Source organism: Herpailurus yagouaroundi, unplaced genomic scaffold, assembly GCF_014898765.1.
Source record: "Herpailurus yagouaroundi ecotype Mexico unplaced genomic scaffold, PumYag 216, whole genome shotgun sequence".
Classification (NCBI taxonomy): Eukaryota; Metazoa; Chordata; class Mammalia; order Carnivora; family Felidae; genus Herpailurus; species Herpailurus yagouaroundi.
The window spans coordinates 2,127,433-2,147,559 of NW_024412447.1; the positions used below are offsets into that span (position 1 = coordinate 2,127,433).

The window sequence follows — 20,127 nt, forward strand, 5'->3', positions numbered from 1 at the left end:
ACACACACACACACACACACACACACACACACACACACACACACACAGTAACAATGTCAATTTCCTGATCGTGATAGTGCACTGGAGTTCTAGAAAATGTAACCACTGGGGAAAACCGTGATACCTCTCCCCTGCTATCTTTGCAAGTGCCTGGGAACCTAGAATTATCTCAAAATATATTTTTATTTTATTATTTTTTAAGTTTATTATTTATTTTTGAGAGAGCGAGCATGAGTGGGGGAGGGGCAGAGCAAGAGGGAGAGAGAATCCCAAGCAGGCTTTGCGCTGTCAGCATGGAGCCCGACCGGGGTGGGGGGGCAGGGAGGCGGGGGGCTCGATCTCACGAACTGTGAGATCATGACCTGAGCTGAAATCCAGAGTCAGACACTTAACCAACTGAGCCACTCAAGCGCCCCCAAAACGTTTTTTCAAAAGCTAACTAGCAGCCATGACAGTAAATGTTCCGATTTCGTGGTGTAGAAAGGTAAGGTTTACCAGGGGTGGGGTAGGAGGGTGGAGATTAGCAGGAAAATGAGATGGATGGGCCTGAAGCGCAGGTTAATTTCAACCTGGCACCAATGGACTAGAACCCACCCAGAGGAAAACAGGACTTGAATAAATCCTCAGCTCTCCTTCCTCTGGGTTCCAACCACCCCATTCCTCCCTCTGGGTCCTTCCCGTCTCCCCGTTTTCTGACAACGTCACACCAAACTCCCACCTGCCCAAAAGGACAGTCTCGAAAAGCTTCAAGAACCCAAGAGAACAAAGATGTTTCACATTCTCCACATTATGCGGGACAAGAAATATCTGAGTACAGAGAAGGCAGAAGAGACCTCTCTGCTGAGGTTCTTGGCACAGGGTCACAGCACCCTTGTGGAAACCAGACAAAGGCTCCCACCGTCCTCGCACACAAGGCCCCTCTTCCGGCAGAGGGGCTGGGTCGGGATTCGAGCCCTCCCCCGGCCCCAGCCCCAGCCCCAGGTCAGGTGACCAACCCAACTACCTCTCCTGAAAATCCAGCCCGCTCAAGTTCAACTCAGGAAATGCGGTCTGACACACAGTGCCCTTCTGACACATCAAAAAGTCTGGCTTGACAAGGAGCACATCCTCACTCACACAGTAAACTGAACCTCTGCTCCCGGGGGGTTTCATTTTCATGTGTCAGAGATGAAGGCAGGGAATCAAAACGGACTTGGAGGCCCGAGCGATCGTTTCCAAGACTGCTTTCAACACTGCACCAACCAGGCCTTGCCTAATTATTGGGGTGAACACAAGTTTGGCTTAAAACACCCTGGTCTATCCAAAAGCAGCCTGTGTTCCCACCACACACTACCACCCAGGCAAGCTTGGACACGGTCCAATGAACTTCACCCAAACACGAAGAAAAGGCTCCTTATTTCTCTCTCTTTAAAAACCCAGGGAAAGTGAGAAAACTGCTGACGAGCTTTGAATTACTCTGGTTAGCTAGAGTCGTTTTCTGTATCGACGTCTCTACATAGGGAGGAGAAAAGCACCGAGAAAAGAGAGGTCTCTTTTGCCTTTTTACGTGTGTCCCAGTGAAGAACCATTCTCTGCCACCTTTATTCTGAACACCCAAAATGGACATCAAGGAGAGGTTTCCCCTTTGGGACATCTGCCTAAGATCGGGGCCCACTTTTTCTTCCTTTTTAGACAGAGTATCAAGTCTTGGCAACGTTCTGCCTGCTGTGCTTTTGCAGAACGGATCGTTACAGGTGTCGCCATCATTGTATGGAGCTGCAGTGCTTCCAAGACACCCGAATATAGGAGGCGGGCTGCAATTAGCACCTTGCCTCATTTCTTCCCACCAAAGACCTACTTCCTGAAACACAAAGCCAAGAAAATCCTAAAATCCACATATACTCAGTAAGAAAAAGAGGAGAAGTTAAGGGAGAAGGCAGTCTGCTTGTGTCATTCATGTTCTCTCAGTAACAATGTTACACAAGTATTCACTTTTTGATAACCATACATTTTATTCAGTTACCTAAGGCGAACAGTTAAAAGTCTGAAGCCATTTGGTGACTTCATCTCAATACTATGTAACACTTTAAACTGTTCAAAGAACACAGTTTTAAGACGACTTCTAAATCCAGCCACTGCAACTTCTGGTCAAAGAACAGAGTCCCGGTCTGCTGGGGATGTACAACTGGGTGGGTGTGGGGGGGGTTCAGCTTTATTGGATGGAGACCCAAGATGGCAAATCCTGTCATCTCATTTCAAGCTACATGTGCTGAGTTTAGTCCCCAATCAAAGCGAATCTTTTCGGCCACTCCTCACTAAGCTCTTCCCACAGCAAATTCCAGAGCCCAGACACACCTAAAACGCTGGCGGATCAAACGAGCTGTTCCTGCAGAACGAAGGCCGCAGGTGCGCGAGGAACCCGGTGAGGCCGGAAGGTGCCCCCCCACCAGCCACAGCCCATCTCCTCGGAAAGCGGCTGCTGCTTTTTCTTTAAACCCACCAGGGCCGGGTTGTGCGCCTTTGGCCACCGTCCAAATAAAAGAAACGCTGCCAGAAATGTAAACAGGATACACTTCAACTGCACGAGTCCAGCAAGGAGGGGCCGAGGGCTCCTCGCAGATTCTCTCTGGAATGAAGGGGAGGAGAGCTCCTAATTCAGAGGTCAGAGCAGCCACGAGGGAGGGCCGGTACTTCCGGGGCAGACACGACAGCACCCCCCTCGTCCAGCCCCCGCCCCCACGGCACCCCATGGTGCCCCCCCCCCCGCCACGTGCGCGTGCGCTTTGGGAGCAAACGCACTAACAGACGTTCCTCCCACCCGCAGAGCTCGCCCTTCAGGCAAAGACAGGCACCAGGGAAGGGGGTCAAGAGCCAAAGAGGTGGTAAGCGTGGCACCTGCCCGAGGGCCTTCTAGAGGGAGAAGTGGCACAGAGGCAGGAGAAGGGTCGTGCGTGTGGAGGATTTACTCCGCAGAAGCAGGAAACCAGGAAAGGTCTGGAAGGAGCGGCTGCGGCAGGTGCGGTGGGCGGGGCGGGTGCAGGTTCAGGTGCAGGGGGGCGGTCGGAAGGCCACCCCCAAGGAAGAGGGAAGCGGCCCCCAAACGCGGAGGGCCGCAACCACACCACCAAGCAGCTCTCCACACGGAGTCCAGAGGAGGGTCTGGCTTGGGCCCGGGGCGGGGGTGGGAGGTGGGGGTGGGCTGGGTAAGCGGAAGGCAAACTAGATTTAACGGGACAGGAAACCCGAGGCAACGCTTCCAGGAAATGGAACGGTCAGAGGAACCCTGGGTTGAGGCAAAAGCAAACTGTTGTCTGGAGCGTTCTCCGGTGCCCGGGGAAGGCTGGTGCTCCTGGAAGCTAAAAAACACATCCGTAAACAAACAAGGAATTCAGCATCAGCTCAGAATTCCTCAGATCTCCTCCGGTGGAATGTGAAAATCCACGCTGCATCTCACAGCTCAAGAGCCAGCAGGCTGGGGACTTGTGAGGTCACCTCCCAGAGCCACACAGAGAGCAGTCTCTCCTCTTCCTGTTCAAGGTGGAGGCTCCAAGCCCGGAACCCACTTGGACTGAACATTCACTAAACGTTCCACGGACAAGCTCTAGCACCAGGGGAAGCAGAGCCTTCCTGGTCAAGTACAGAAAATAAGAAAGCAATCTGAGAATAACACTAAATAGGATTCCAAGGGGCAAAACGTCCCACAAACACCACAAACAGGTAACACAGCTTAATGCACTAATTCGGTGCTTTCACGATTCAAATTTCAGTGCAGTACAAAATCCAGCATGAAACAACGTAGCAGGCTTTTAAATACCTAAATAGAACATAACGGTAAATATCTGAATACCTTACAACAACAGCCAGTGTTTCACGGAAATCCTGTTTTAGCTAAAGGAAGATCTGTACACGTGCAGGGCGCCTGGGCGGCTACTTGGCTGAGTATCTGCCGTGTGACCAACACTGTGTTAAGTGCTCAGCACCCATTCAGCTCCTTCCGCTTTTTAACCCTGTGAGGGGAAGGAGTTACTGTGCCCATTTTACAGATGAGAGAAACTGAAGCTCCATCACAGCCAGTGAAGTGTGATTCTGTGATTCTAAAGCTGGTGTTTTCTATCTATATTCTTTATGTCTACACGTCTATCAGGGGAATGAGGGAAGGAAGACAGGCGGGAGGCAGGTGTTCACACAGCTGACAGCAGGCCCCAAGACTATGCCTGAACTGACCTTTGGGGACCTGACATTGGCTGGTATTCTCTAGAAGATTAAAAAAAAAAACCCAATAATTAAAATCTACAAGTATGGGATATGCTTATGCCTGGCTCAGTTACACAGAATTTAATGAATTCAGATGGTACCTTAATCTTCAAAGAGTAAAAACCTTTCATTCATGTGAACTACCTTAGCAGCACAGAATTCGAACATTCGATGGCTTTCTGTCCAACAGAGAGGCCCTGAGCCACCATGGCCACTGAACGGTACAAGAGTGGCCAGTCTGAATTGAGGTATTATAAATACATACCAGATTTCAAAGTCTTAGCATGAAAAATATAAAGTCTTAGCATGAAAGATATACATAAATATCTTTTACTTTTTAATTCTGTTTACATGTTGAAGTAATATTTTGATATCTTGGGTTATCAAAATGTATTAATTTTCTTCCTTTTACCTCTCTTAACGCGGCTAAGTCAAAGTATGAATTTGCGGCTCATGGTACATTTCTGTTGGACTGAATCGCTATACATTTCTTAAAATGGAATTTGTTTCTTTCTGATCATAAAAATATTTTTAGTGCAGAAAGGAGAGGGAGGAAACATAGAAATGTATTAAGAAGAAAATGAAATCCTTGGGGTACGCTGGGTGGCTCAGTCTGTTGAGCGACTGACTTCAGCTCAGGTCACGATCTCACATTTCGTGAGTTCGAGCCCCACGTCGGGCTCTGCGCTGACAGCTCGGAGCCTGGAGCCTACTTCGGATTCTGTGTCTCCCTCATCTCTCTGCCCCTAACCCACTTGAATTCTGTCTCTGTCCCTGTCAAAAATAAACAAACATTAAAAAAAGTTTAAAAAAAGAAAATGAAATCCTCAAGAATACTACTATTTAGAAATGACTGTTGTTAATGTAGAGTGTTACCAGTCTCCTTCTTTACAGACATTCCCTTTGTGTGTAGAAACATTTTAGAAATCTTCAACAACATTTCTAGCAGTATCTCAAACATTTCCCCGTGTCATTAACTATTTCAAAACTTCAGGATTTGTAACTGCTGCGTGATAATCCAACATATGGGATGGGCTATAATTAGACTGATCCCCTGTTGCTGAACATCTGAGCAGCTTCCAGAGCATGGCAAGCATGAACCGCAATATGCCAGGAGCTGGCCGGTCGGGCAACATCCACACACATCTCACTATTCTCCCGTGACAGATTCCTCTAAGTCGCATTATGGGATTCCTGGGTCAAAAAGTATGCACAGTTACCTCTGAGGCTTTTGATAAACATTACTGAACTTCTCTCCAGAACGGCTGCACCAATTTAATCATTTGTATCTGGTAATTTTTCATTTTCCTAAAATTGATTCTTTTTTTAAATTGGTCTCTTTGGTTTTTCTAAAATTATCCTCCAATGATGTTTAACCAGTCCCATCTTTAAATCATGGCGACAAGGTAATCACAGTAATTAGCAACTGTGAAAATGAAGCAAATTTAGGACACACACATATACACACTGACAACCCCAAGTCAGAAAGAAACAGAAAATTAACAGACACTTCGCTACTCTACTTCTAATATATTTTTATATAAGCATTCTCTTTCCTCTAAGTCCTAATGATAAAACGTGAATAAACCAAATAAATCAAATAACCAATGAAAATGAATTAAAAATAGATAAAGTAATAGAGTAATTGTTAATAAAAATGCTTGGTTTTCTCAAGTCCTTTGCTTCCAATCAGAACAAAGACGTGTCGGTCCTTCCAGTAAAGCAGCTCGAATCAAAGCAGACAGAAGATGTATACGTGTTAGCCTGAACTCCTAGAAGGTTCCCCATCAGGAGACCTTGAATTTGATGGGAGAATTAACATCACTTCTTATCTGCAGGGACAGAAGTCCCTCGAAACAGTGTGGCACTGAGATGAAGCGTCAGAGGAGAAAACTCGCTCGGACGACACACAGGCGTGCGACTTCTCTCACTCCCTCTGAAACCATCCGATGGGAAGGTGGAGGCTGGCGACAAGACTAGCCGGGGAAAAGCTAAACGCCGGCAAAGTTACTATTGCAGAAAATAAACAGCCCCCCAGAGGCATCTGCACATGTCAGCAAGTCCACCTCCGGCGCGAGGCTCACGCCGAACCGTTAAGACACCGCAGCCTTTCAAGTCAAGTCAAGTCAAGTCTCAGGCATAAACACAGGCGGGCGTGACAGGACAGGAGAGGCGGTACTGGGCTCCCTAGAAGGAGCTGTGGAACGTCGCACACCCGGCGTCCTGGCCCCACGGAGGAGCCACAAGCCCTGTCATTACTTGCGCCGTCCCCTTCCTTGTGGGACTCCAGCTGCTCTAGGAGGCACCGCTGTTTGGGCGTCCGGCCTCGTGGACCGGACCAAGAATAGTGCCGATGGCGGAAAACCATAGCTTGCGAGAGGGCTCGGCGCTGACCCTTGGGATTCTCTCCCTCCCTCTCTCTCTGCCCCTCCCCTGTGGTCACTTTCTCTCTCTCAAAATAAATAAACTCAAAAAAGACACACACAAAAATCACCAAGGAAGCGAGTTCATGGCAGTTCCTGCTCAAGCCGTACAAGAGCCTCCCTCCTCGGCACAAGAGCCCAGGTCCTGGAAGGGGCCCAGCAGGTGCCACGTGACCTGACCCTGTTGTCTGTCCGACCTCACTTCCTCCTCCTCCTCCTCCTCCTCTTCCCTCCCTGCTGGCTTCAGTACCGTCACATGGCCTTGCTGCTTCTGCCTCTGGGCCTTTGCACTCCTGGATCCTGATGGCTGAAACCCTTTTGGCCTAGATAGCTCTAGACTGCCTTAGATAACGCACTCCCTCAGCTCCCTTCATTCTACATTCAAAGATCAGCAAGGCCTTCCCTGGGCCATCTTATCTACGGCTGAGACCTTCTCCCCCCTCACCCCCCACAAGCCCACCTCTCCCGTCCCTTCCCCGCTTTCTGGCTCTCTTTAGCACTTCCCACTCGCTGGCTAATGGACCCTATGGTTAATCATTCATCTTGTGGATTATCTCTCTCCTCCCCAGTGGACAGCAAGGCCCCTGAGGGTGGGACCCTTGGTCTGTTCAGTCCCATATTCCCGGGGCCTGGCACACAGTGGGTGGTCTACTTGCTGAAAGAATAAATGCCTGGATTTCAGGTTCCTCATCTGCTAGACAAGGATAACCTTCCTTTCTAGACCCAAGGCTGCAGCACGGATACTGCAGGGGGCAGATTTTGTACACTAACAATTAGATTTGTCTCGTACCCAAAGTGATCAGACGGTACACCAACCAAGTATCACCAATCATTTCAATTTACTTCTCACCGGAAACCTTACCACATGAGGAATCATCACGGAGATTAATAAGTTAATACTGGCTCATGTATTACTTGAGAGGTCTGGAAATTCCTCTAAAAACTATCTCCCTTCCGTATGTCAAAGATAAAAAGCCCGATTACGGGAAAAGTTCAACCGAAGAGACAGCTTAATTTACCGGAGCGAGTAGATTAAAACTGCAGTGCGATCGAGTTTAAATCAAAGAGATGCCCCACATCTGTGTCTCGCTTCTTTCCAGTATACAAATGCTTTTGTGATCAGTAAGATACAAATAAATCTTTATTTGAAAGCATAACGAACAGTCTCCCAGTGTTGTACCCACTCCCGACAGCAGACCCACCCGCAGTCCCTGGCAAGACGGCAGCAACAAACGGGAAGGTGTATGTATCCCCCTCAGCAGGGGTACCGAGGCCAGCAGCTCGGCCTTTCCAGACGGTACGTGAAGACAATCTGAAGAAATGAACTCTTCTGATGGTGACGTGAGGAGACTTCACCGAAGAGCAAAAGGAGATTAGAATGCGGGAGAAAACGCAGACGCCCCGGCCCCAAATCCCCAGGCGGCAAGGCCGGATCCAGACAGGAAGCCTCGGCTCCAGGCAGGGACCGGTGCCCCGGGTGGGCGCCCTGCAGCGCGCCTTCCGCACCAGCCCCGCAGCCCGGGCCTCGGGGTGCAGCCGCTTTCTCCACGGCCCAGGGAGCCCCGAGGCAGCCAAAGCAGTGGGTGTGTAAGAGGGACGGGGAGAACACGCTTGAGGCTTATTACTCAGATGGGCTGTTAAAGGACCTTCTACCAAATGTTTGTCTACCGTACAGACTTCTTAAAAAAATCACTGGAGAAGAGGGACACTCGGGTGGCTCAGTCGGTTGAGGGTCTGACTTCGGCTCAGGTCATGTTCTCAGGATTCGTGTGTTCGAGCCCCGCGTCGGGCCCCGTGCTGACAGCTCAGAGCCCGGAGCCTGCTTCCGATTCTGTGTCTCCCTCTCTCTCTCTGGCCCTCCCCCGCTCACGCTCTGTCTGGCTCCGTCTCTCTCAAAAGTAAATAAACATTAAACACAATTTTTAAAAATCTTTGGAGAAGAAGCCTCACAGTAAAATCACTGTACCTGTAAGTACGCTGCCCACGCTCAGCAGTTTGCAAACTAGTAAAACCGAAACGAGAAGGATTTCTAGTGCATCCGAGCTCCCCCGCAAGCAAGCCCTGGCGGGGTTTGCAGGCAGCACTGGGCGCGGTGAGCTGGGGGCAAGGGCTCCCTCCTGGGGCGGGGGGGCGCTGACCCTTTACACACAGTCCGGCAGGCGGCACCAACACCAAGGTCCACTTCTGCAAAAGCACCTTCCGTAAGGGACCAGGTGAAAGTCACAAATTGTTTCCATATAAAACCACAAAAACAAAGAAAAGACATTTAGCGTAGAAAGCATTCGTTATTTAGAGGCTGGAGGGAACCTCCCGCAGCTTCCTCCCACTGCAACCCTGCAGCCATGGGGGAGGGAGTCAAAAAGGTCTTCAAGTGCTAGTAACCTGCAGACTGAGTTAATCCCTGGGTTACTAATTCTATGAAAAAACTATTTTTAGTTTTCAAGTAAGTAAGAATAATTCCTTAAAGACACACATCTGCTTTTCCTCAAAATTACGATAACTCCCTCAGGCAGTGTTTCCCTTCGCTTTCTTTTTCTTTTAAAGCTACTGAGACACTAACACAGTCTTTAGACCTCAGCTAAAACGTGGCGACTTCACGCTCCGGTTCGGACACGGCCACTTGAACCCCCCAACGTTTATGGTGAACTTCAAAGTCCCTCTAGATAACTGGGGGGGGGGGGGGGGAGGAGGAGCACAGAACAAGACCAACACCCCACCACAAAACCTGTACTTTTAAGGACAAAATTGGTCAACAGAGGACATTTACTCAGCATTTACAGACGGACTTAAGGACACATGCAGGTGGCTCTTACGGACTCCATCCCCCTCGCAGCTGAAAATTTTGACTCCCCCAAAACTTGACTGCTAACAGCCTACTGTTGACCGGAAGCCTTAGGGAGAACATGAGCAGCCAATTAACATATATTTTGCAAGTTCTATGTATTTTATACTGTATTCTTACAATGCAGTGAGCTATAGAAAAGAAAAGATTGAGAAAAACATAAAGAAAGGAAGACATTTACAGTGCTGTATTTATAACAACAACAACAAAAACCCCCAGATCCACGTATAAATGGACCCGTGCTGCCTAAACCCGTGTTACTCAAGGGTCAACTGCACACACACAAAGTCGAAAGGACGCAGTGACTTTTAAAATGTAATTACTTCAGGGGGGGCCTGGGTGGCTCAATTGGTTAAGCGTGTGACTCTGACTTTGGCTCAGGTCATGATCTTAAGGTTTGTGAGTCTGAGCCCCTGACAGGGCAGAGCCGGCTTTGGATCCTCTGTCCCTCTCTCTTTGCACCACCCACCCCCTCTCTATCTCAAAAATAAACATTCAAAAAACTAAAATAAAAAAATGAAATGTAATTACCTTGTCTCCAATAAGAGGAGGTTACAGTTCATGTTTTGTGTTTTAGGTCAAAGATGAAACAGTTTCAAAAGTGTAAATTTTTTTTACTGATTTTTTACTGATAAAAATTATTTTATCAGCTTTGATAAAACAGAATGTTCTTTCTCAGCAGGATGATTTTTTTACTTTTTAAATTATTTAACAAGTAGACAAGGACAAATGCTCAGAGTACACACGTCATCAGGGGCCCCCGCAGTAGCGGGGACCCAGGGCCCGGCGGGGCCGCATGCTGGAGCGGCCCCACCGTCCCTGCGAGTGAAGCCCGACTCGTGCCAAGAGACCTACTGTACCTGCTGCCGGCCGCGACAAAGACGCCGGGGAAGACAGGACAGCATGCAAGGAGAGAGAGCACGAAGAGGGAAAGGCAGCCAGGCCTGGAAGGCGGGGTGGAGCAGGATGTGAGGGAAAACCCGAGAAAATGCAGGCGGCAGGCCCTGTGAAGCGTAGGAGCAAAAGTGGAAAATCAGGAGGCACCGGCATTAGTCACGAGGCTGGAACTGGACGGCCCCGTCCGCAGGGCCACCAGACAAGCCGGGAGCAGGGACCAGAAGGGACCAGGAAGGACCAGGAAGGACCAGGAAGGACATGGAACGCTGCCCTGGGCTGTGGGCTGCACGTGATGTGTCCATCTGTACGTGGGCCTCTGTCTCTCTGAATCCCTTAACCTGAACTCAAGACAACTGAAGACCCACCCTCTCAACTTCGTCCGGCTCCCAGATCAAGTCAGGGTCACAGCACAAGGCTCTCGGGGGATTTCCTGGGCAAACAAAGTCTCTCCTCGAGAGTCACCTTCTCAGTGAGGCCTGACCCGACCACTGTATTTAAAGCCACGGCCCCACCGCTGAACTCTTGAGTTCCTTTTCCTGCTTTCTACACGGCACAGAGTTCCAGCGCTGGAAGGCGTCTAGACGGTGCTCTGCCGAATCACCCCCCAGACAGCAATTCCTTACAAATACCCGCTTTCTAGCCTTACATGCTTATCAACCTATGTTGGACACTTTAGAAAAAGGGCTCTCCAAGTTATCCCGCGAACCCCAAAAGCACCTTCCTGTGCTCTCCCCAGCCCACCTGTCCCTGCTCCCCCTCACCCCTCCATGCGCGAGCCCACTAGGGCACATGCTCCTCATCACGGTACCCGGATGCATCTACACTGTGTTCCTAGTGCTGAACGCACAGTCACATGGACAAAGGAATCGTCTCTGTCCTTCGGGCCAATGAAGGTCATCCATCAGTCGCCGGGTGCCAGCCCATGGCAGGTACCCAGACTACTGCAGAGATGAGACACACGGGCCCCTGGCCTCCGGAAGCTTCTGTGTGAGGGAAGGGGGACACAAATCGCAGGTGGACAGACACAGAAGATGTCACCGCAGCCCAGACCCGGGACCGTGCCCTACAGGCAACGACGGACCTATGGGGTGGAGGGGGCCGCGGTCGACAGGGACATCAGGGAAGGCCGCTAAGGTGCCAAGCTGACCTCGAGGACAGGAAGGAGCCGGCCACGCAGTAAAAGATTGCCTGGTGGGAGGGAAGCAAGGACCTGAGCTTCGTGGAAGGGCTGGAGCATGGCAGGTTGGGGGGGCGGGGGGAGTGGGAGAGCTCGGCGCGGGGCATGTGGAGTTTTCCTGGACTATGGTTTGAAAACAGTGCAAACCTTGAACACACTACAAGCCGTGACGCAGGACTCGAAGAAGCAGAGTGTTAGTGTCATGTCACCAAACGATCTCAGAAGCTGGCCAACGTGCATTTAGAGCTGGCCCAGTTGGGAGCTTGGCGTTATCAGTTTATCCACATGCATGGAGGTGCGTTGAGACTTTTCCACGTACGGTCGAGACGACCACAGAACGGGGAGGCCCTCGTCCCGTGGCAACAGATGTGGGGGGGAGGGGCAGAGGCTCAGGGGACGGGGTCCTTGCCTTTGCCAGCAAGCTGAGAGCTTAGGCACCCCCTGTACCCCGAGGGGCCCTGAGACTCTGCATTCTTCAGAGCCGACCTTCCATAAGCAGCCTGGAGCTCAGCCTGGGTCTGAAGAAAACACAAACCTCGAGGCACCAAGGGTGGGTGTGAACTGCACTATCACAGGATCCAGGAATACGAGGAACGTTATTCCCCACGCCACCCTAGTCCGAGCACCGCCCGGAACAGAGGGACCGCTGTCCTGCCTGCAGAGCAGAAATGGGGAGCGGCAGGGACCCCCAGTCCCACTTTAGAACCACATCAACCCACTCCTGTCAGGTGAGGCAGAGGCTGGAAGCCTGAGGCTTGCAGGCCAAACCCATCCTGTGTTCTGACCTTGTCTGGCCTGTGAGCTAAGAATAGTTTTTAGAGACCGGTATTTGCATTGAATTTGATGACAGGAACACTAACTTTGAACCCCAATTAACGCAATGGTATTCCTCCCAAAGAATTCTATTCTCCTCGAGAGGATGCATTTGTTACAAAAAACTGTACTCAATATGATAATTCTCATTGTTATATTTTGAATTTTATCTATGAAAAATTAGTAGAGGGGCGCCTGGGTGGCTCAACTGGTTGAGCGTCTGACTTCGGCTCAGGTCATGATCTCGCGGTTTGTGGGTTCGAGCCCCACGCGGGGCTCTGTGCTGACAGCTCGGAGCCTGGAGCCTGCTTCGGATTCCGTGTCGCCCTCTCTCTCTATCCTCCCCTGCTCACATTCTGCCTCTCTCTCTCAAAAATAAGTATTAAAAAACATTGCAGAAATTCAGTTTCTTTTTTATTACACGGGTATCTACATAGCACCTTTTATATGGACTCCTGGCCCACAAAACCTAAAATACTTACCGTCTGGCCTTCACAGAGCTTTGCTGACTCCTATGACTTTTGCTTCTTGCCCCCAAGGCGAGCTTCTCTGATGCTGAGAACCCTCAGGAACAGCTGACCAGGGTCCTCTCTCTGCAGACCAGTACTTCTCAGTCCTGGCTGCTGTGAAAGTGACCTGGGGGAGTTTTTGTTTTGTTTTGTTTTGTTTTGTTTTGTTTTGTTTTGTTTTGTTTTGGAAAGATGCATGAGCGGGGTGGGGGACAGGCAGAGGCGGAGAGAGAAAACCTTAAGCAGGCTCCATGCTGAGCATGCTGTGGGGCTCGATCCCACAGCCCTGGGATCACGACAGGATCCAAAATCAAGAGTCAGACACTCAGCCCACTGAGCCACCCCGGCGCCCCACAGCTGGGGGGCTTTTAACCCTCCTGACGCCCGGGCTGCACTCGAGACCCAAGCACCGGAATCTCTGGGGGTGGAGCCTGAGCCGGGCACTTCCGGAGCCACTTCAAGGGACCACCAGCCTGACCGCTGCGGACCCCAACTAGGAGAGGAAACAGGCTTGCAGGGAAAGAAAGAACGATTTCATGTTCTGGGCACTCCTAATCTAGGTCGTAACTATCTTTGAATGATTTCTCCTTCTATTAATGTTTCCTATTCTATTTACGATGCTCTGACATCCTAGGGGCCCTGTAATCCTGGAGACTGCCCCTCCCAGGGACAGCTAACTCCCTTTCTAGGCGAAACAACCAACACCGATCCCAGGAGGCAGGACCCCTCTGCCCTAATCACCCAGGGCCGGCCCTAGACAAGCAGGGACCACGCCCACAGCCAGGAGCCCACCTGACTCCTTGCCGCCCCCTTTGCCCTGACCACTCCTTCCCACCACCAAGGCTCCTAGTCACACGCCTCCCGACTGACTCTGGCGCCTCCCTGGGTGGCCCCACACGGTGGGCCACGCCCCTTCTCTGAAGACCTGTCCACGCGAGCCTCTTCCCTCACGAGCGCCACCTCTGCGCCTGCGTGTCCTGCCATTCCTGATTCGAACAAATCCTGGGTGCGTCTCCTGTGGCCCCTACGGCTGTACTCAACCAAGCCCCAACACCGCGTCTACTCAAACCATACCCAGCGAGCGTTTCACTCACCTGAAACAAAGAATAGTTTTCCCGCTCATCTGATAGCTTTGCTAGTAAGACTTTCCACGAGAAGCGGTATTTGATCAACACTCGGTCAGGCTGCAAAGTGCACGTACGAGTCCATGTCTAAGTTCATGCTCTGGAGACACCATGCTCACGGTGTATAGAGGACGTGGGTGAGGACGCAAAGTGCAGCACCGTCGGCCGCAGGGGGACGGAAAACCAGCTCACGACAAGTTAGGAGAGAAGGGACTACAAATCTCGCTAATCAGTGTGACGGTTACAGTAACAAACTAGCCCCGTACGCGCCAACATGGACAGATGCAAACATACTGCTGAGCAAACCAATTTTTAAAATCATATATTCAAAATGCCACGTGTACAAATTCTTGAAAACACACGAAATATATATTTATATATACACACACGCAGTATGGATACACACATAGTTACTAGAAGTATCAAAACACAGACCGAATACAATCAAATGCATGCTAGTGGCTGCGTCTGGGGAGAAAGGAAGCAGCAGCAGTAACACTAAGAATGAAGCCAGCGCCAACTGAACCCTTACTACGTCCAGGGACCAGTCCAGCAGGCATTCACACACTCGATGCTTAGGGCAACCAGGAGACAGCTCCAACTACTATTCCTATCTCACAGGTGGAAAAACTGAGGCTGGCAAGGGGACAAGATACCCACGTCCCTTGCTCCAGACCTAAGTGAACTCCCAACGGAGCGTGCGGGGCCTCCTGAGGCGCTCCAAGTGACCCCCTGCTCCTGCTCTGGCCCACGCTCCCGCCTCCCCAGCCCCGTCTCCATTCCCCACCCGGTGCACCGGGAGGTCCTTGTAAAATGAAGCTGCACCATTTCACTTCTCTACTGAAAACTTTCCAGAGGCTTCCCACGACACCTGGGTTTACTGTTCTATTTATATTTTTTAAAGTTTATTTATTTGAGAGCCAGCGAGTGCAGGGGAGGGGCCGAGAGAGAGGACCCCAAGCAGGCTCCACGCTGTCGGCACAGGGCCCCACATGGGGCTCCATGTCCTGAGCCCTGAGATCACCACTTGAGCCAAAATCAAGAGCTGGCTGCTGTAACTGTCCGAGCCCCCCGCCACCCCCCGGTGGCCCGCACTACGCTGCGTTTTAAAGGGGACACCCTTGGGGCGCCTGGGTGGCGCAGTCGGTTAAGCGGCCGACTCGCGGTCCGTGAGTTCGAGCCCCGCGTCGGGCTCTGGGCTGATGGCTCAGAGCCTGGAGCCTGTTTCTGATTCTGTGTCTCCCTCTCTCTCTGCCCCTCCCGCATTCATGCTCTGTCTCTCTCTGTCCCAAAAAAATAAATACACGTTAAAAAAAAAAATTTTTTTTAAATAAAGGGGACACCCTTACTGCGGCCCACAAGACGAGGCACCGTCCTCCCCGGCTCACTCTCCCTTGCTGCCTGCGCTCCACGCACGCTGACCTTCCCCGGGCTCTCCAGTCCCTGGCCACACCCAGCCCGTGGGCGTCGCGGTCACCGTGCCCTCGCCCGGAGCACACTCCCGCCCCCAGACACTCGCGGGGCTGGCTTCCTCTGGCAGTCTCTGCCAGCTGTGGGACCTCCAGGCCTGCACCCGCCAATCAGCGGTGCTCCCTGGTTGACCGCCCACCGTGGCTTCTGCCCGGAACCTCACGAAGAGGAAGCCGCAGCCACGCTGCAATGAACCAGACGAAGCTCCCCGAGAGCCACGCACGATCGACAAGAGTGGCAGATGCACATCACTGATCTTCTCGTTGGGGTTCCGCTCACGCTGACGAGGACTCCCGGGTCACGGATGTTCTGCACACACACGGCCGGAGAAGTGAGAGTGGGGGAAACGCTCCGGCTTTATTTCGGGGTGGAGACGCCACCTTTCGACAGTGGGAAACCAGCTGTTGGCTGTGGTCAGGTGCCCAGAGGCTGCCCCCACTCCAGACAGATCCCGCGAACGAGCCAAGCCACCAGCGGCTCTTTCGGCAGCAAACACAACTGTGAGAAAATGGATGTCAGACGTGCCCTGACGGCAGAAAGAAACTAGCGCCACGTGTTTTCAGTTACACGGGGCGGCGGGCAGAGAACTGCCTTTAACGGCTACTCCTGAAACTCCCCAACGGCATGAGTGCCTCTACAGAAGGAAACCAGGCTTGCAACTCCCCGCCGACTCACTGGGTGGCCCAAGGCAAAGCAGCTCACCCCTGAACACTCCCCGGGGGGGTGACAGTGGCTCCTCTGGTCCCCCCAGACCTCTGTTAACACGCCCACTCTGCCTTGGAAGGAGTGCTCCACGCAAGACCAGGTAAGCGATTCTTCTTCCCTCGGCCCGTCGACCAGCAGAGGGCTAGCTGCCACCTCCAGTTCCACAGCACCCTCACCGTCATGTCACTCACATCGTGAAAAGTATCTTATGAGAGGATCAAAATTAAAATTTGCCTTTCCAGTTCTTTCAGACTTCTTTCCTCTAGAAGTACTTATTCGTATATCCAACAAACACTCCGAATGCCCACCACAGGCACGAACCAGGCCGGGCCTCAGGAGTCCGAGGCGCGCGAGACCAGGTGCCCGCGCACGCACCCATGACCGGCACTCCTGGATGCACGCGCCAGAGCTGTGTGCAAATGTAAGGTATGCGTGTGAGCTGCTAAGATTCAGGCTGACACCAACATTTCTTCGTAAATGTAGCTTAAAAAATGTTATAACGTTATCTACTCAGCTCTCCTATTTTGTGTTTTTAGAACTTTTCGCTTAAATGTGCAAATTCTGAAGCTGCTGCTGGATGCTACTTTTCCTTTGAGAGGTTCTATTCTGTAGGGTTTTTGTCTCCCCTCCCAGATGTCACTGGGATGCTATCATCAGAATTCCAAGGCCATCTGCTCGTGTGAACCAGCATCGGTCGTGTCCCATAAGCAGAAGCGGGAATTCTGAACAACGGGGATCTTAGACCTGGCAGCCCCACCTCCCAAACGTCCCTCTCTGGAGCCCTACTCAACATAAACACAGTGCCTTGCAAAGGAGCTGGACAAAATTAACGTCCCTGACCCTCCCACCCCAAGACAGTCCGCCGAAACCACTCCTAAAAGCACTGGACTTATCACCAGAGCCCCTCTCGCCCACTCCCTGACCTCGCGCTTACTGGAATTCGATGTGGTTTAAGAGATTAGCAACACCAAGGTTTTCAGGAGCACTACGGTTACCAACCACTACCATGGCCTGGAAAAGCCGCTTTAGCTCTCAGTGACTATTCACACATTGTCTGCCACAATAAAAAGTCAGGTCTGAGGCATCCGTGGCGGGCTTTCCATACCGCCTGGTCTATACAGTCCAGAACCATCCCAGAGCACGGACAGGCCCTGCTCCCCACTACGTACACCACACCCACCATAAAACGGTGGGGGCCTGTGTTTCTGTGACTGTGCAGAGACAAGACTATTTATAGAACAGGCTACTTAGCTAACCCCGGTATCGATAGCGGTTAGGGGCCAACTGCGTCCGGGCCTACGATTTCCAGGAGCTCTGATGCAGACGGCACAGGATGGGGGCCTGGGGCGGGTGGCAGGACGGAGAATGGGACATTCTCTGTCATTCCATCACATGGACCACACACCTTTGCAGGTGTAGAGAAATCAAACCCTTCTGGAAGGGGCCCAGGGCTTCCTCAGAAGACCTAGAACAATTCATCCAGTAAGCACTTAGGAAGCACCCGTGACCGGGGGGAGTAGAGACAAGATCAGAATGACAACGTGAACTTCCAATGGTCTTGATTCCAGTTGGACACAGAATGAACTAAAACAGTAAAGAATTTAAAAAGCATGCCATAGACACAAGAGAGTACAAGATATAGGTTAATATCTATAAAGTGCAAGGCAAATGAATGATCTTAAGGGCTTGGGCTTGCAATAAAAGTACGTAAAGAAAGACACTTCAAGTTTTTCTTTTTGTCTCTGAGAGAGAGAGAGAGCACACAAGCAGAGGACAGGGGTAGGAGCAGACAGAGAATTCCAAGCAGGCTCCAAGCCCAGAGTGGATCCTCACACGGGCTCGATCCCACACCCCTGGATCATGATCTGAGCTGAACCTGAGCCAAAATCAAGAGTCCGACACTCAACCGACTGAGCCATCCAGGCGCCCCTGAAGTTTCAACGAAAGTAATGTATGTGCTTACGTAAGTAGGCAAACAATAAAAATAAGTCCCCTTTAAAGAGAACGATTTGTTACATTTCTGTAAATGTAATCATGTCCCCCCGCCCCCACAATTTATTTTTGACACTCACGATCTGGACCTTGAAGAAGAGCAGCTCACCCCCCTCTTCGGTTCAACACATCACAACCACGTTCCCACATCTCGAACACATCATTTTCAGTATCAGCACTACCTTGGAAACACTGCCAGACCTGGTCACTCCTCACCATCTCTGCTCCTGATGCCCTGACCTCCAACAGAGGCTGAACTTCCAATGCCGGTAACCCTTGAACGTCCAACACCGATCGCGTCCCTCGTCTGGGGAAACCCACACACGCAGCCTGTGTCACTCAGACATAAAGCCAGGTTCCCTCCGATGGCCTGTAAGGCCCCAGTGCATTGGCACCCCTCCTCGGACCCCCTTCCCCTTTCTGGAGGGGCGGGGCTCTTCCTGGTTCCAAGCCCCCTCCCCCCCACCAGTTTCCAGGCTCCAGTCCCCCGGTACTTTCTCTGTGGGAAGCGCCCTCCCCGGGTCCCTGCCCCACCAGTGTCACCTCTGACAGCAGGGTCTCTGGGCTCTCTCCTCCACCCCCCGCCCCCTCCCTCTGCTCGCTTTTTCCCATGGCACCTCACACCTTCTAACATTCTAGAGAAGTGAACATTTATTACACTGGTCGCCTATTTCCCACACTAGCGTATAGGCTTTAGAGAATGGGGCGCACCCCCCCACCGCCACACACACACTGATGCATCCCAAGCACCCAACACCTAAGAGGCGTTCAGTAAACATGAGGTAAGTGACTTCTCAGCGGCCACGCGGTGCCCGCCACACGCCATCATTTAATGGAGTACCCCTACGGCTGGCGGATAGGAGGTCCAGGGTTGTTCGCATCGTGAGTCACACTGCGGAGCACATCCGCGCCATCCAAGCGTGCCAAGGACCAGCAGCAGCCCGGACCTAGAAACGCTGAGTCCCCGGCGCTCTCCCTCCGGGCCTGCGGAGTCAGAGTCTGTGTGCTCACAAGACGACGGTGGTTCCAGGCTCACGCGGGGCCCCGGACCAGGGGAGGCGGAAGCGGCCAGGGCACAGCCCTGGGGGAGCCTCCTCTCTCGGGTCACAACACGGGACGCCCTGGCCCTGGGTGGCGCGTGAGCCCTCGTGAGCGTTTACTCGTGGAACCGCACTCAGAAGAGAGGTTACGCGGGCGTGCACCCTAAAACAACCCGCTTACCGACAGGAAGCCAACAGCACGCTCAGACGAGGGGTTAACGATGAAGGTGAGGCGGCGCTGGAAATGCACGTGGGGGGAACCGACGCCTCGATCTCGTGTCCTTCCCTCCCCACCCGTCCTCCGCGGCCACGTCACCGTAAACCACCATCTCGGCTCGAGATGTCACGGACCACCGGGCGGTCCGCGCGAGGACGGCTGCTGGCCCGCCAGCCGCCAGGGCACAAAACCCGCACAGGTCGGCCCTGCGGGGCAGAGAGCCGAGCCGGAGGGCGGAGGGGCCGAGAGAGGCCGGCTCACCTGAACTCCCACCGCGGTCCGGAGGGGGCTTTTCCCTTGCCCCCAACGGGTGCATTCTCATATGACACGGGAAAGCCGAGCCGCCACGGGGGTAGGGAGGCGTGGCGTAAAGAAGGCACCGGAGGGCCGGGAGCCCACCCGGGCCATCAGTCCCAGTGGGAGTTCCTGGGTCTAAAAGGAGACTTCTCAAGCGGAATCACAGCCGATACCGATGTTTGGGGAAGCTCGCGACGCTCACGTGAAGGACGCGGAAAGAACAGGTCAACGAGGGTGGGCAGAACGGCTGCGGTGGCGATGCGGGCACACCGCCACCGAGGCAGCTGGGAGGAGCAGGCCTGCGAAGGATTCTGGTCCCGAGTTTACATTCCCAACGTTCTCTTTACAAATAACAGCGACCCTGTAGCATCTCCTCCCGTTTCCGACT

At 52.3% G+C, this 20,127-nt stretch overlaps 1 protein-coding gene across 1 annotated transcript in view; it reads right to left on the reverse strand.

Annotated features, from left to right (window-relative positions):
- Nucleotides 1-20,127, reverse strand: part of GNA12 (G protein subunit alpha 12) — a 134,878-nt gene that overhangs the window by 69,462 nt on the left and 45,289 nt on the right. Inside the window, exon 3 of the mRNA XM_040455633.1 lies at nucleotides 2,480-2,629. Within this exon, the coding sequence (XP_040311567.1) occupies nucleotides 2,480-2,629 (150 nt within the window). The remainder of the gene's footprint in view (nucleotides 1-2,479; nucleotides 2,630-20,127) is intronic.